The sequence below is a fragment of the Lithobates pipiens genome, unplaced genomic scaffold, assembly GCF_037356315.1.
Source record: "Lithobates pipiens isolate NorthernLeopardFrog02 unplaced genomic scaffold, aLitPip1_a1.2 Scaffold_24, whole genome shotgun sequence".
NCBI classification, from domain to species: domain Eukaryota; kingdom Metazoa; phylum Chordata; class Amphibia; order Anura; family Ranidae; genus Lithobates; species Lithobates pipiens.
In genome coordinates this window covers 3,701,628-3,718,966 of record NW_027507786.1, presented here as the reverse complement: position 1 = coordinate 3,718,966, position 17,339 = coordinate 3,701,628, and the positions used below count along the sequence as shown (strand labels likewise).

The window sequence follows — 17,339 nt, the reverse complement described above, 5'->3', positions numbered from 1 at the left end:
AAATAGGGGATAGTTTTATGGCATTTTTATTAAAATTTATTTATATATATATATATATATATATATATATATATATATATATATATATATATATATATATATATATATATATATATATATATATATATATATATATATATAAATTTTATTAGTAATGGTAGCAATCAGCTATTTTTTTTGTGACTGCGACATTTGGTGCAGTTTTGGGACCATTCACATTTACAGCAATCAGTGCAATTAAAAATGCATTGATTACTGTGTAAATGTGACTGGCAGTGAAGGAATTAACCACTAGGTTGCGCTGTAGGGGTTAAGTGTGTCCTAGGGAGTGATTCTAACTGGGGGGGGAGAGGCTGTGTGTGACACACTGATCACTGCTCAATTACAGGGAGCTGTGATCAGTGTCACGAGGCAGAATGGGGAGATGCTTGTTTACCCATTCTTCCTCTCTGTGAGACGATCAAGTCCACAGGACCCACGATCCCGCTCACAAAGCTCCTGGCGGGCGTGCCCGCAACCCACCTCTTAAAGGGCAACGTACAGGTACGTGATTCTGCCTGTACGTGCCCTTCTGCCGCTGTATATCTGTGTGATGAGGCAGTCGGAAAGCGGTTAAAGGGTTTTTAAAGAGTTAAAAAAAATAATAGCGAAATGTGCATATATTGCGGATATGCTACATATGTATTTTTTCTTTTTGCGCTCACATGCACTTTAAATCCTCCTGTGTTATGTAATGCCACATTACAATTTTGAAGGGCATATTTATGGAGATTCTGCACCACCCATCAGATTACAGCTTTGCCTATTTCTTATTATTTGTCCTCTGCATTACCAGGAATACATGCCGCTTCCTCCAGAGGAAGTAGAAAACGGGGAGAATGCATCCAACGAGGAGCCAAAACTCCAGTTCAGCTACGTGGAATGTTTACTATTCAGTTTCCATCAACTTGGACGCAAGAATCCAGATTTTCTCACCGGTGATAAAGTGAATGCCGACAAGCTTAAAGACTTCAAAATAAGGTGAATAAGATAACCACAAAAATAGAGAGATGGAGATATATATATATATATATATATATATATATATATATATATATATATATATGTGTGTGTGTGTGTATAGATAGATATATAGATAGAGGTATGTGTGTGTATAGATAGATATATAGATAGAGGTGTGTGTGTGTGTGTGTGTGTGTATATATATATATATATATATATATATATATATATATATATATATATATATATATATATATATATATATATATATATATATATATATATTTTAGAGAGAGATATAAAAAAAAATTACGATTATTTTTAGATATGGATGATTGTGATGGGGAGGGGGGGTTGGGTGATGGGCTTGTGAGTTCTTTAGGTTTACTTTTACTTGAAGTATCTGTATGACGTATCACTCAATGTTTCCATTCTCTAGGTTACAGTACTTTGCCAGAGGATTACAGGTGTACATTAGACAGCTTCGCCTGGCCTTGCAGGGGAAATCCGGGGAGGCCTTAAAAACAGAAGAGGTGACTATCTATAGCAGATACCTTGATTTTTTTTTTAGCCCTTGTCTGCCTTTTTTATACACAAATTTTCATCTGCTCACTAAAAGACTTGCTCTGTAATCAAAATTCAATGTAATATGGTAATCTGGAGACCTTTCTGTATACAGTTGGTGTACAGAACTTCGGCAAAAATGTAATTTGACACTTGTGTGACTTTCCCAGAAGTCTGGCCTAAGATGCAAGTCCGGTTTTAGGCATCCTCAGGAATAAAAATGTCATTTTTGGTGGGATGCTCCTTATGGCCCCTTTCACATTGGCGTGGTGGGTGCGCGTTGGCGGTAAAGCGCCGCTATTTTTAGCGGCGCTTTACCGGCAATTTCACGTCGCTATTTGGTCGCTTTTACCCCAAGCCCCTCCCCCTGCTAGTGCCCGAGAGATGGTGAAAACCACTGCAGCAGCACTTTGTCGGCGGTATAGCCGTGCTGCCCATTGATTTCAATGGGCAGGAGTGGCGGAGGAGCACTCCAAAGATGCTGCTAACAGGACTTTTTTTTTTTTTTTTTTTTTTTTTGCGTCCTGCCAGTGCACCGCTCCAGTGTGAAAGCACTTGCAGAGACACCAGCGGCTCTTTTCAGGGCACTTTGCAGGCGTTATTTTTAGCGCTGTAGCGCCTGCAAAGTGCCCCAGTGTGAAAGGGGTCTTAGCGATTGTTTTTGCTACAGGGGTGCAACACTGCAACTTTCCTCATTAGAACTGCAAGTGCATTCGTTGATGAACCACTTCCGAACCGCTCGCTGTCGTTGTGCATCTTTACTTTGACGTTGAATACCGTTATTATGGCAGCAGATAGCTGCCTTAACTCAGTATTTTCTTAACCACTTCCCGACCAGCGCACGACGATGTACGTCGACAGAATGGCACGGGCAGGCATATTGGCGTATAGGTACGTCCAATATTCAATGCTGCGCTGCCATCGGCGGCGCGCTCCCGCGCTGGTCGGGTCCCCCATGAGTCCGGTCGCGGGACCCGCGGACTCGATCGCCGCGGGCATCCCCGCAATCGTCTCACGGAGCCGCCGAATGGAGGAAATGCCGAGTAAACAGCATTTCTCCATTCTGCCTAGCAACTAGTGACACTGATCTCTGCTCCATGTGATTGGAGCAGAGATCAGTGTTCACTAAATGAAAGCCCAACCCCCCCCCCACAGTTAGTAACACACCCCTGGGAACACTTAACCCCTACACTGCCACCCACTGGTTAACCCCTTCATTGCCAGTGTCATTTACACAGGAATCACTGCATTTATATAGCAGTGATTACTGTATAAATGACAATGGTCCCAAAAATGTGTCAAAAATGTCCGATGGGTCCCCCACAATGTCGCAGTCACAATAAAAATCGCTGATCGCAGCCATTACTAGTAAAAAAAAAAAAAATAATAAAAAATTATTAATAAAAATATCCTTATTTTGTAAACGCTATAACTTTTGCGCAAACCAATCAATCGCTTATTGCGATATTTTTTACCAAAAATATGTAGAAGACGTATCGGCCTAAACTGAGGGAAAAAAATGTTTTTTTATATATTTTTGGGAGATATTTATATAACAAAAAGTAAAAAATGCGGTTTTTTTCAAAATTGCCGCTCTATTTTTGTTTATAGCGCAAAAAATAAAAACCGTAGGGGTGATCAAATACCACCAAAAGAAAGCTCTATTTGTGGGAAAAAAAGGACGTCAATTTTATTTGGGAGCCACGTCGCACGACCGCGCAATTGTCAGTTAAAGCGACGCAGCGCCGAATCGCATAAAGTGGTCTGGTCTTTGACCAGCAAATTGGTCCGGTCTGAAAGTGGTTAAACGGCGGGTGGTTCGCTTTATGATAAAAGTGGTCTCTGCGGCTGATTCGCCACAAGATCACTTTTATCGGCGGCGGGAGGGGGACCCATTATTCCCTCACTTGACATAGGCACCGTGTCGAGTGAGGGAATGATTGGCCCCCACTTGACTGAGTAAGGTTGGATGACTTCTGCTAGCGGGGGTTAGAAGCCCCCCCGCTAACAGCCAAAAAGCGCCTATAAAACTATAGAGTGGCAGTTTGAAAGGTCTCTTGGCCTTTTTTAAAAACACCTAATAGTTCAGAGGTTTTTTTTGTTTGTTTTTTTTTTCTGGCAGCGATACTGCATCCATCACCAGCTCTAAGTAATATGTCTATTCTATTTTTTTGTACAGAACAAAATCAAAGTGGTGGCCTTGAAAATAACCAACAATATAAATGTTTTAATCAAGGTAAGAGACTGTTTTATATGTACAATCTCGCCAGGCTAAAAGTGACCGTTATTAATCAAAACAAGTGTATCATAATAAAAAAATTGTCCAAAATAAGTCTAAATCTGTGAAGAAACCGGATGTAAAAGGAACTTTCCAATCCAAAATTCAGGCCAACTGGGTGCACCTCCGCCTTGGATAAGAAGGATTTTTACCAAAACATGTAAACCCTTTGCACAGAGTCATAAAGGCTATATAGCTTGATATACCATCTGTAGAAGGACCAGCATATCCACCAGAGCTCCACTAATGGTCATTTAGAGTCTCCCAACCAGTAACCTGAGATGTTCCACTGAAATATACAAAAGAAGAACCAGGATGACCCACATGTGAAAATCCATATAGGTCGTTTATTGAGAAATATAAGACTAGCTACGCACACACAAAGAAAATGGGGGGGTTGGGCTTGAATGTTATGGGGTGGGGGGTAAGCATATTTGTATGTTTACTAAGTGGTTGTACGTGTTGTGTTGGGGATATTGTTTTACTATAAACCAACAAACACATTGAACACTGCAAATAAAACCTTAGGATTTCTTACCTTGTGCATGTTGTTCAAAGAGATCGTGTCTCTGGCGTGTATGTCTGATATATACATCTGCTGGGTGCTGGTGTTCGACCGTCTTCATTGGCCAGCCCGGGATAACATCACTCCTGCGCATGCGCAGCAGTCCGTCGTCCTGACACACAGGAACTGGGTCAGCAGTGTAAGCTGAGCTGCACATGCGCAGCTCCGTTTGCATGCTGGAGAAGACGGCGAGCAGGTAGGTGGGTGTGTTTTATTGCAGAAGAGACATTGGGGGTTGTTTTTTTCTTGTATTTTGATTGAGGGGGCAAGGTACTGTTACGATTTAAGAGGAACTTGATTCATTTTCTCGCCTCCTTGACTTTATAGTTTAGCATGTTACAATAATGTGTTTTTTTATTTTTTTTATTTCAGGATTTGTTCCATAATCCTCCATCCTACAAAAGCACAGTGACCCTGTCCTGGAAGCCAGTACAGAGAGCAGATATCGGGTGAGTCTGACATTGGAGTGGAGAGATCTACTGCTGAAAAGGACAAAAGCTGTAGAGCGGGGGTGTCCAATTCGCGAGCCGCATACGTCCCAAGAGGTCTGTGCATGCGATCAAACCACAAAATTGTAAACTTGCAGTTATGAACGTGGCCAAGGCACATCTGGAGGGATGCTGTGTATGAAGCACCTGTGGTGGTGGCCAATGCAGGGCACAGGGACGTCTCTAGGGATGCAGTGCTTGCAATAGCAGGGACTCCCACTAGCTTGCGCCAGCCAAGTAATTGGTAATGGTAAGCCAAGTAATGGCTGGATCTAGGGAGCTGCTTGGGTGGGCTTCCCCCCCCAAGATTTCAGTTGTGCCCTCCCCCCCATCTCTGACACTGCCTTGCTGGTCAAATCCCTGCACTATATAGACTAGCCAGTGCACTGCTCCTGTGTGAAAGCCCTTTGGAGAGACAGCAGCGGCTCTTTTCAGGCGTTATTTTTAGCGCTGTAGCGCCTGCAAAATGCCCTCGTGTGAAAGGGGTCTTGGCGATCATTTCTGCTACGGGGGTGCAACACTGCAACTTTCCTCATTAGAACTGCAAGTGCATCAGTTGATTAACCACTTCCGAACCGCCCGCCGTCGGAGGGATGCTGTGTTTGGTGAAGCACCTGTGGTGGTGGCCAATGCAGGGCCCAGGGACATCTCTACGGATGTAGTGCTTGCAATAGCAGGGACTCCCACTACCTTGCGCCAGCCAAGTAATTGGTAATGGTAAGCCACGTAATGGCTGGATCTAGGGAGGTGCTTGGGTGGGCTTTGCCCCCAAGATTTCAGTTGTGCCCCCCCTATCTCTGACACTGCCTTGCTGGTCCCATCCCTGCACTATATAGACTAGCGGTGCTACGGATCATCACCAATCCGTGATCTGAACAGATCAACCTGTTCGGATCGACACACCACGAGATCAGCGGAGCGCTCTGCTGCGTCGCGCCTTAGAAAAGGCAGGGGCTTCGGCCTAGCTCTGGAGAGGCGGCCATCTTGGTACACCCAGCGGCTGTCTGTGAATATTACAGTGAGTGGGGGAGATTGTGGATATTAGTGGGGGGCTTTTTTTATTTGCTGATCTGAAAAATGATCCGATCCGAGAAACGATCTAAATCATGAGGTTTTTTTTGATCCGTTGCACCCCTAATATAGACACTGAACATAGTTGAAATACGATCATCTGTCCAATGTTTTCTGCTCATTAGGTATCCTTATTGTAAGACCCCTTTCATGTTGAGGCACTTTAGCGCCACCGCGGCCCCAGTGTGAATGGGGTCTTAGTGTTTTTGTGGTTTGATTGTTTTAATTACATAACAGCCAGAGTGAAATCAGTTCCTCTGATATCGGTGCTCAGGCAGCAGCTGGCCCAGAATGGAGGATGACTGACCTGTGTACAGTATATTACTTTTATGAATAGTAATTTTTATTTTTTTTTCCTCCAGACAAAAGAGAACAAGTGAAGACAGCACTACATCCTCCTCCTCTTCCTCCTCCTCACCGCCAAAAAAGCCTATAATGGGACCAAAAAGAGACTCCAGACAAATCTACAACCCACCCAGCGGGAAATACAGCGCAAGTCTTGGGAATTTCTCTTATGGTAAGTCCAGGGAAATCCATGATTGGATCTGTGAGTGGAAAAATGTGGCAGCCATAAAAATAAAACAAAATCTATAAAAACAGAAAACCTTTGGTCAAGACGGGCAAGAAAAAAAAAAAGAGAGAATTGTTGGGATAGTGATGGCAGGCTGATTTTTGGGCATTGAGTGCAGAAGACCTTTAGGCCCCGCTCATACCCGCAGATGAACAATATGTTATAAAGTGCGCCCGCTGCTGTGCGTTGTGTAAGTGGTGATATGTATCCTTTTTTAAGACTTTATTGAAATTGCACTTCAACTTAAAGTGGAAGTAAACCCTTTTTCTTAACTTGTAGCTACAAGTAAGCCTATAATAAGGCTTTCTTTACCTGTATGTACAGTGAAGATCTCCTACAATGTTTGAGATATTCACACTGCATGCAGCCAGTGATGTCACCGGCACATGCGCTCTGTAGGAACGGCATACCCGTTGCCCTTCCTCCAGAGTTTTGTTCTTGGTTCTGTGACTCCTGTGCACATGCATAGAGGTGACGTCTTTGCAGCGTGGCCAATCAGACAGCCAGAGCAGGCGAACTCAGATGGAAGCCCAGTTTGCAGTGACAGCGTGCCAGTGGAGGGCTTCGTTCTGCAGTAGTTCATAATGTGCTACTAACACATAATGGGATAATATCATTGTCTTGCAGGGTATAAAATAAAATAAAAAGTGCGGTTTACTACCGCTTTAACCACATCAAGTTGACATGCGGTAATGTGTGTTGCACTACATTTTTACACGGTGCACAACACCAAACATGTACAGTGGATATAAAAAGTCTAAACGCCCCTACTAAAATGTCAGGTTTCTGTGTAAAATGGATGTAAAAAAAAAAAATGAGACAAAAGGATAAATAATTTCAGAACTTTTTCCACCTTTTTAAGATGACCTATAAACTTTAACTCAATTTAGCAACAAACTGAAATCTTTTTAGGTGGAGGGAAGTAAAAGCTGAAGCCACAGCCATCAAAAGAAAGGAAGAGAAAACCCCGGCAGTCTGCCAACAATCAAAACATTCTTTATCAGTTGAACTTAAAGTGGACCTTCCGCTCATCGGAACCCTCCCCCCCCCCCCCCTCCGGCACCACAATTGGCACCTTTCAGGGGGGAGGGGGGTGCAGGTACCTGTACAGTACAGGTATCTGCACCCACTTTCGGGATAGCTCTCTGCGGAAAGGGGCGTCGATTACGCCCCTTTCCGAAAGTCCCCCGCTGCCTGCTGGGAAACGCACAGATCCCAGAGGCAGCGGGGACCGTCCTTATTGTGCAGCGCGACTCGCGCATGCGCAGTAGGGAACCGGGAAATGAAGCCGAAAGGCTCCACTTCCTGATTCCCATACCCAAGATGGCGGCGGCAGCACCCGAGAGACGATCGAGAGATCGGCTTCTGGTGCCGACATCGCGGGCGCGCTGGACAGGTAAGTGTCACTATTTTAAAAGTCAGCAGCTGCAGTATTTGTAGCTGCTGGCTTTTAAAAAAAAAAAAAAAAAAAAAAAAAAAACGCGGAGTCCTGGCGGACTCCTGCTTTAAGTATAAACGTAACAATTTGTCAATGGAATAGGCTTTGCGTGTAAGTGAAAAAAGTTTAACCACTAAAACCTTTTTCTGACATTTGTTGGTTTCAAGTTAAAATATTATTTTTTTTGCTAGAAAATGACTTGGAACCCCCAAAACATTATATATAATGTGTGTTTGGGGGTTCCAAGTAATTTTCTAGCAAAAAAAAAAAAAAAGATTTTAACCTAACAAATGTCCGAAAAGTTTTAGTGTTTAAGCGGTTAAACTTTTTCCACTTACACGCAAAGCCTATTCCATTGACAAATTGTGAGATATATATATATATATATGTGTGTGTGTGTATAACGTGAAAGATTTTACGTCACGAGAATTATGATTCTCATTTTGTCCAGAATCGTGCAGCTCTAGTATAAGTCCAACATCAGTGCCTTCCCATAGACACACTCCTAAACCTTGTGGACAGCCTTCCCAGAAGAGTTGAAGCTGTTATAGCTGCAAAGGGTGGGCCAACTCAATATTGAACTCTACGGACTAAGACTGGGATGCCATTAAAGTTTGTGTGTGTGATGCATTTTGTATGCAGAGCAACTGATCGGCTGGCCGATTAATTGATTATGAAAATAGTTGACACTAATTTCGTAATCGATTATCGATTGGTGGTTTCGGCTCTACATCATGTGCTCTTTTCCCATAGGGCACATGTGCTTTTACAAATGCAATATAGACCAAAGGAGTTATCAGGGCTGACAGCCTTTAAGAACAGGCTGAGTGGTAGTATAATACTCCTACATGACTAAAAGTGTGAATATCATTAGTATAGGTTAGGCTGTTGTGTGTAAATCCTGACCCCCCCTCCCCAAATATAATGCCAACCAATTTCTGAAACTGTGTAAGCTGTAACAATGTTTTTACCCCTCCTGATGGGGGGGGGGGGGAATCTATGTGTTAAATAGAAGTGCATGTACAAATCAAAGGACATCCTTTGAAAAAAAATAATAATAATTTTTGTGTGTATGTATATATATTTTTTATAGATTTTTTTATAGAAAATATAATTTTTTTTAGAGATGTGTGTGTGTGTGTGTGTGTGTGTGTGTGTGTGTGTGCGTGTGTGTGCGTGTGTGTGTGTGTGTGTGTGTCTCTGTCTCATTAGATTTGATATAGATAGATAGATAGAGATATATATATATATTATCTCTATCTATCTATATATCGATCTCTTTCTCTAGATATCTATCTCTAGATATCTGTGTGTGTATAAATTTTTGTTTTATTATTATTATAGGCAGGTGTACCAATACTTTTGGTAATATAGTTACTGCAGCTTGTGTAAATGTAACTAGGAGGATAAATCTGAACGGGATCTGGTGTACTTGTATTGGGATAACTTGTTTTGCCCACTGACCTTTAATTCAAATTTTTTGGATCTTACAGAACAGAGAGGGGGATTCCGCGGCGGCAGAGGAAGAGGTTGGGGGGGCACTCGTGGGAACCGCAGTCGAGGAAGAATGTACTAGAAGAGGAGAGACCGGCATGGGGACACTCAGCTGACTGACAGACTGCTCGATGCCTCCTTTCAATTGCCACCGGCAACGGACTTTTAACATGAAGCATTCTTTCTACCTTTGTACGTACGTTTTGTATCCAGACGTTCTTCAGTCTCGTACACCTACCGTAGTTTTCAGCATCACACACCGGATTCTGAGCTGATTCCATGTTTCACGTAGGGATCTGCTCAAAACGACGCACATATCCCGCTTGAAAATTTAAAATCCAGAACTGTAGCAATTACATTTCTCTCTAGGAATTAAGTGAAAGGAATGTGCAGATACAGTAACCTCATTAATTACAGTGAACATAGGACATTGATTTCAGGCCACGTTGGCGCCATGGTTTGAATATTTCAACCCTCAGCTGACAGTTGTGGTTCGGTTGCCATTGCCAAATTACCTTTCCTCTGTTTTCGGCATGTGTGCAGGTGATAAAATTACAGCTGCGTTTCCAAGTTTTCCTTTGCTGTGAAAGCAAATGTTTTATTGTCTCGTTATTTATTATTTTGCAACCCGAATTATAGCCACCAATTTTACGTTTTTACTTTTTAGACCTTTTGGTTCTTTGACCAAATGTAAATCTGCCTGACGGATGCAAGACAGATGGAAATCTTTTGTTGTGGACAAATACCAAACTGCCGTTTGCTGTTTAAAAAAAAAAAAAAAAAAAAGTATATATAAAACTTTTTTTGGGAGAATGAGTCTTTATTTTCCAACCAATCATAGATTTTGTAAATTTGACATTGCTGATTTTAAAGGAAAAGTGCGCTTACATACAACAAAAATGTATCCTCCTCCTTTGTCGTGATTTAAAGGAGAAGTACAGCCAAAGCTTGTTTGGCTGTACTTCTGCGGCTCTCTAGGGGGCAGTTCGTTCTGCGGCTCCCTGGGGGGCAGTTCGTTCTGAACTCCTGTGATCCATTTTCAGCAGACTGAAGCCCGCTGTTGGCTGACATTGTACAGCCAGTCCAGGCTAAGGAAAAATCGCAACCATGTGGTCGGGATCCACCCACAAGCCTGGACTGGCACCCCAGCTCACCCTTTCAGCGAACCACTGAGAGCCGTGAGCCAGCTGCTCCTGGCCCCTCCACAGCCCAGCGCTTCAGTGAGCGGGGAGAAGGAGGAGCAGTGAGCCAGCAACTGACAGTCTCCAGCTCTCTAATCCATGGAGCTCAGAGAACTGAGTGATCAGGGGTGTTTGATCAGTTTTCAGCCTTACAGCCAGCGTGGGACTGATGCTGTATCAATCCTATGTGATGATTCCTAAATAAAATCAAAAACGTAACCACTCACCCCTTCTGCAGAGGCACACTTAGATTGAAGGATTGCAGTGGACAAGACAGCCCTGCATATGTCTTCACTGTCCTGGGTGTGCTTGCACCTTACAGCCCCAAGGATTTTTATGGGGCTATGTGACGATGCCGAGGATGATCTAATAGTCTTCTGGGACTGTATTGTGCAGGCACAGCTGGGACATTGAAAGATTCAGTGTTAAATTGTAAGCAAACAGTGGAGGCCATGGCCATTGGGACTTTGTAAGGAGAGTCAATGGGGGGGGGGGCAGTTTTAGGTCAGGTGAAGGGAGCAATCATAAAGTGCACTTACCCTTTTTAAAATGCCCACAAAATTTTAAAGGGGGAGTTTTTAATGCATTAAGGTAAAAAAAAAAAAAAAAACCTCAATGCAGTCCCCCTTATACTTAACCGAGCCCAATCTCAATCCAGCACTGCACAAGAACAGAGACTCTCTCAGCTCTCTCCCCCCTCATTGGCTCAGAGACAGCAGCAGTAGACATTGGCTGCTGTCAATTACAGCCAGTGAGGAGGGGGTGGGGCTGTGCCGTGTTGTGTGTGTTTATGGACACAGAGCCGGCCCCCGTAGCATGTGGAGGGGGGGTGGGGGGGTCAGGAGCGCCAGCGGCGGACCCCAGAAGAGGAGGATTGGGGCTGCTCTGTGCAAAACTATTACACAGAGCATGTAACTATACCATGTTGTTTAAAATTGAATCCCTTACAATTACTTTAAGTTGGGGCATACTGAATTGAACCTGGCTGTGGGTCAGGTTGCCGTGTCATGATCTGCACTCGGTCCCAATGCCCACTTCTATTTTTCTTTAGCCATCTTGGGGACTTGGTTTACATAAACCTTCCCTGCTGTTTTATGGGTGGACCTGAAAAAAAAAAATGTGATTAAAATAAAATGTTACCCTTATACTGATTTATCTGCTGATGTGAAAGTTTAGATGGCTGAGATTTTTTTCTTTTTGATTTATCGGCCTTTCTTTTCTGGTCATGTCATGTGACTTTCACTGAAGGGATTTGACTTTCTCTAGGAGGGCGGGCATGACAAATAACATGAACTTGCTGCATGCACTAAGCGCTGTACACGTGAACCTTTTCATGGCGGGGGGTGGGGGGGTTACTTTTTTGGCCAACCATGCCCAATGGATTTGAAAAGTAATGGAATGTCTGCTTTGAGCAAACCTTACACCAGAAATTGTGATCAGAAAAGCCAAATGTTTTTTGTACCTTTTTGGTTAGGGTGATGGAGGGCCTGCCTGTCCTTGTTTGCTTTAGACGGTACGAATTTGTTGTCACCAGCAGACCATAATCAAGACAGCAATAAGGCACAATAACCATAATGGGGTACAAAAAATGGGCCGTAATTAATGTCCTTGTGGAATAGCCGTCATCATTTTCCTTTTCTTTCAGTTTGATTGGCCAGTTAATACAGAGATTTAGTTGTCGGCAGACCTCTCGCGCTAACTTGACATAAGCTGGGGCAGCTGCCAATCAAAATTAATCTTTCATTTTTTTTTTTTTTTTTTGTTTTTTTTTTTTTTTAGAGGGGCGATTTGTTTGCGTTTTTAAATAAGTCTCCAAAGCAGTTTCCCGGTTTAGGTCAGTTTTTAGGCTGGATTCACACCTATGGCATTTTTATTGCTTTTTGCATTTTGCAGATTTGCACTGCAGTCCTCTTAACATGGTTTCCTATGGAACACGTTCTGGAGCGCAAATCTGCAAAAAGCACTAAAAATGCCATAGGTGTGAATCCAGCCTTACATTGACTTCAGCTTGTATAAGAGCAGTGTGACCAGCAAGCTTTGAAGCTTTTTAAAATGCCGTTCAGCTCCAGTTTGTAAATGTTGAACACAAATGATAATGAAGTGCTGATTGCCACTTAAAAAAAAAAAACACCTCATACTTTCTCATTTATACTTACCTAGGTGGATGCAGCATCGTTCCCTCACCGCCGATCACTCGGTTTTCAGCCTAGGTTATTATTATACAGGATTTGTATAGCGCCAACAGTTTATGCAGCGCTTTACAATATAAAAAGGAGACAATACAGTTATAATACAATAAAATACAAGAGGATTAAGAGGGCCCTGCTCAGAAGAGCTTACAATCTAATAGATTCACACTTGTGCGATGCGGGAGCCAGCGCGATTACAGCTTCACACTGCCCTCTGCGAACCGCTGCTGTTGTCAATATGTTGTTGACACCCCCAGATTGGTTCAAAGATCAGTGTGAACTCGCACAGGAATCGTATTGCATAGATGAGAATGCCCATGCAATCCGATTTATGTGCGGGGGGAAGGGGAAAGTCCCTGCACTTTTTTTTTATTTATATGCAAATCTAATGCGAGTTCAGCCATACAACGTCGCATCTGGTCAGCACCTGTGGTGTGGGTGCGAATCGCATGCAATGTCTGAGATCGCATATGTGTGAACCTGGGCTTAGCGCTCCGGGAGCAGAGAGCTGTAAACTGTTGGTCGCAGCTCTCTGCTCTTCTACCTCATTCATTGGAGCACTGAGGGGGCGAAGCGGGGGGGCATCTCGGGCTCTGAGCAGCTCGCTGAGATGGACATTAGTCCAGGCACCTGGCGGATCCAGACTTTGTCGGGAGGACGCAGTGCCTGGACTGATCCCCGTGACGTCGACAGAGTGGACGTCAGTCCGCTCTCTGCTGAAAACGGGTCACAGGAGTGCAGAACAAATTGCACTCCTGTGATTCATTAGAGAAGCCCAGCCAAACAAGCTCAGGCTGGACTTCTCATTTTTTTTAAGCAAGCTGCTAGCAGGCTTCGGCACAAGCTAGAAGTGCTGAAGCCTGCTAGCAGCTTGCTCAAAGTGGCAATCAGCACTCCCCGTTGGGGTCTGCGTTCAACACTTACAAACTGGAGGTGAATGGTACTTTAAAAAAGCTTGCTGAAAGCTCTGCAGATGGTTTGTCAAAGTTTACCGGTCACAATGCTTATACAAGCTGAAGCCTGTGTGACCCAGGCCTAATAGAAGAGCTATTGCCTCCCTGGCAGTCTTTCTTCTGTGTTCTCTCAGTTTGGCCTTTTTTTGAGTATTTAACACTTCCTGTGGTGTCTGATACCTGCATCCCTCAGCAATACGGTGGTTGTGTCTACTGACCCCTACGTTGCCTCCAGGGCACCATGGTGTGATGTAAGGACTGGAGGATGCAGCCAGAGCACATGGTGGGGGGGGGGGGGGGTCTCCAGTGTCTGACATTCCCAGAAAGGGGCTTTAAGCCCGCAGTCACACTGGTGCAACTTGTCATGCAATTTGACAGATTGTCTGTAATTGAACTGTTCAAATGGGTGTGGTGCCGACTTTGCAGTGCCGTACTGATTTGAAAAAGAAGCTCCTGCACTATTTTTGCCCATTTTCAGGTGCAACTTGCATAGAAATTACACAGCTGTCCGTCAAGTCACGCTGACGTGGCTTTTGAAGTCGTGCGATTTCAAATAAAGTCGCACTATTTTAAAGTCTGATGTGGTGTGAGCGGTGTGTAAATCACAACTAGACCTATCGATTTGAACAGTTTCAGAGAACAGTTGTGTTCCTGGAATGCTGTCACATTTTTTTTTTTTTTGTTTTGTGTTCCCAACCAAACTGTCAAACCATCAAATGGCCGGAGTCGTAACTGATCACATGTGCAGCAGCTTCCTTGGCTTAAAAGGACAAGGAAGGTTTAGTTCTGCTTTAGCTCTGGTTCACGCCGCTGCGGCTTCAAAGTCACGCGACTCTGAACCCGACATCCCAGCGCAACTTCACCGCAGCTTGCATACGGCGACTTAAACAGAAGTCAATGCATGTCATGCCAAAGTCGCAGCAAAAATTAGTGCAGGCACCTTTTTTCTAAGAGCGACTTGAGTCGTACCGATTACAATGGTCCTATTGCAGTTAATGGGGTGCGACTCTCAAGTGTGAATCGGTGCTCAATCGCAATCAGTGTACTTGTATGTTTAGGATATTTCATAGGTGTTTGTTCCACATAAAGTTCCTAAACACACAACCCCCTCCTCAATCCTAAGGATACATTCATTACTGTTGCACTTGGAGAAATTGTTAATGTCTTGGCTGCATTCTCTACTGCATAAAATAAGTTTTAGGCAAGCTATAGATGATGCCGTTTTCTTCCCTGCAACCACGGGTTGCAGGAAAGAAAATCGCTCAATTCACCTCTCAACACAGTGTTGATGGGGGGGGGGGGGGGGGGGATCTCCTCCTATTGCGCTATTGTGTTCTGCTGGAAGGGAGCTTTCGATGGCTGCTATGAAAATCAGATGTGAAAATCGGACAAACTGGTTGTACTGAAGGCAATCGATGTATCGACTTCAGTACAACCAGCCTGCCCATACATTAATTGAATCTCAGCTGGTTCCTATTGAACCGGCCAACATTCGATCCATCCTTGGCCAGCTTGAGACGTCCCCCCCTAGGATGACCATGGTAGGTTGGTGCAGAGCTGAGAACTCGGGTGCTTCACATCAGAGTCCCCAAGAGACATAGGAAGCTGGTGGGTGATTCTGTACACTAATAATCCACACTAAACTGAAACGTTTGTTATGACTGGAGACCCTTTACAGCTCCTGACAAAATATCTTTCGTGGCCAGGCTGAGTCTGTTACAACTTTCATTTTTTCAGTTTAACATGAACAGGATTCACCTTGTTTTAATGTGTTTTTCTTTTTTATAGTATTTATTCAGTTCTGATTCTTTCAGGGTATGCATTCTGTGTGTTTAGCGTTAGTTGATTCTTGGTTCCGGCCGCCCTCCTCCAATGACTGCACCCAGACACTTGGACCTCTCTCTATGCATTTAGCATGTTTTTGATTTCTTTCAGACTTGACGTTAGTTGGAAACGTATTTTTTCATTCTGCAATATTGACTTTACATTTCTGTAATGGTTAACGTGTGCTGGAATAAATTTTTGGTTTTTATAAAGAGTAGTTCCTTATTACACATTTTGGACATTTTGGAGGGTGGGGGTGGGGATGGGGAGGGGTGTACGGTGTTCACCTTTTCCTAAAAAGGAGAACTTTTATAACATTGAGTACACTAAACATTCCCAGGCAAACTGCTGCCCACAATGCTCCGGCTCTCTGCCCCCTCCCCCTGGATCACACCGCTGCCTTATACATACAAATATATCATTTTGTGGTGCTAAGTAATTTGTACATAATTTGGTAATGATATCAAGAAAAGCCGTAAAATAGATCCCCTTAAAGCGGAGGTCCACCCTAAAGTGGACCTTCCGCTCATTGGAACCCTCCCCCCCTCCAGCGCCACAATTGCCACCTTTCAGAGGGGAGGGGGGTGCAGGTACCTGTACAGTACAGGTATCTGCACCCACTTCCAGGCATAGATTCTGCAGAAGCTACGCCCCTTTCCGAAGGTCCCCCGCTGCCTGCTGGGAAACGCACGGATCCCAGAGACAGCGGGGACCATCCTTATTGCGCGACTCGCGCATGCGCAGTAGGGAACCGGGAAATGAAGCCGCAAGGCTCCACTTCCTGATTCCCATACCCAAGATGGCGGCGGCAGCACCCGAGAGACGATCGGCTTCGTGTGCCGACATCGCGGGCTTGCTGGGCGGGTAAGTGTCATTGTTTTTAAAAGTCAGCAGCTGCAGTATTTGTAGCTGCTGGCTTTAAAAAAAAAAAAAGCGGCGGACTCCCGCTTTAAGCCAGCGACAATAGATCCAACAATGTACCACCCACAACAAAATCCCCCCCCCCCCCCCCCCCAGCAACAATAGACTCTCTACGGCATCAACAGATCTCAACACAGCGAGCATTAATAGACTCTCTGGCAGCCACCAACAATAGACCCCTCCCCAAAAAGTAGATCTCCTTCAGCAACAACTGACCCCCCCCCCCCAGCAACATAAGACCCACCCCTAGTAACAATAGACCCCCCTGCAAAAATACATCCCCTCCAGCTAGAATAGATCCCCCAGCAGTGAGCATCAATACACTGCAGCACACGCCGGCACCCTTTCCATTACATACAGTCAGTCCAGGAGGTGCTGGAACTGTGTTCCCCCTGAAAAAAAAGGTATGTATGTGTGTGTAATGGTGTGTTCATATGCAAATACAAATAATATTGCGCTAACCTATATACAAAAGTCAACAAAGCTGCTACACACGAGTGTGACAAAATTCATATACACAAGGGACTATAATGTAGCGCTAAAATGGAAATAAAAAATAAATGATCAACTCAAGCAGTGTAGTGACAAACACAAAGCCCCAAGAATGAAAATAAATCAGTCCTTGGATTCCATGTGAATCACGTGTGTAGTGGTTCATAAAGTGCATAGACAAAAGGAAGATCCAAAAGAGCATCCAAGGCGATAACATCAAGACGAGGTATGAAAAAAGTGGGTACACTTACCAGAGCCACAGGACCTGTATGTGGGCAACACCAGGTCAAACGGGCATAGATGTATCA

The 17,339-nt window shown here is 44.0% G+C and overlaps 1 protein-coding gene and 1 non-coding gene across 2 annotated transcripts in view; both read left to right on the top strand.

Annotated features, from left to right (window-relative positions):
• Positions 1–15,830, top strand: part of API5 (apoptosis inhibitor 5) — a 40,630-nt gene extending 24,800 nt beyond the window's left edge. The window contains exons 9-14 of the mRNA XM_077453523.1: positions 836–1,020; positions 1,442–1,535; positions 3,746–3,802; positions 4,782–4,858; positions 6,331–6,485; positions 9,471–15,830. Coding sequence (XP_077309649.1) covers positions 836–1,020; positions 1,442–1,535; positions 3,746–3,802; positions 4,782–4,858; positions 6,331–6,485; positions 9,471–9,553 — 651 coding nt within the window. The 3' untranslated portion in view covers positions 9,554–15,830. The remainder of the gene's footprint in view (positions 1–835; positions 1,021–1,441; positions 1,536–3,745; positions 3,803–4,781; positions 4,859–6,330; positions 6,486–9,470) is intronic.
• On the top strand, positions 8,705–8,829 carry LOC143929749 (small nucleolar RNA U109). Its single transcript, XR_013262600.1, has one exon. It is a non-coding gene; the product is annotated as a small nucleolar RNA U109 (small nucleolar RNA).
• Positions 15,831–17,339: the final 1,509 nt, after the last annotated feature.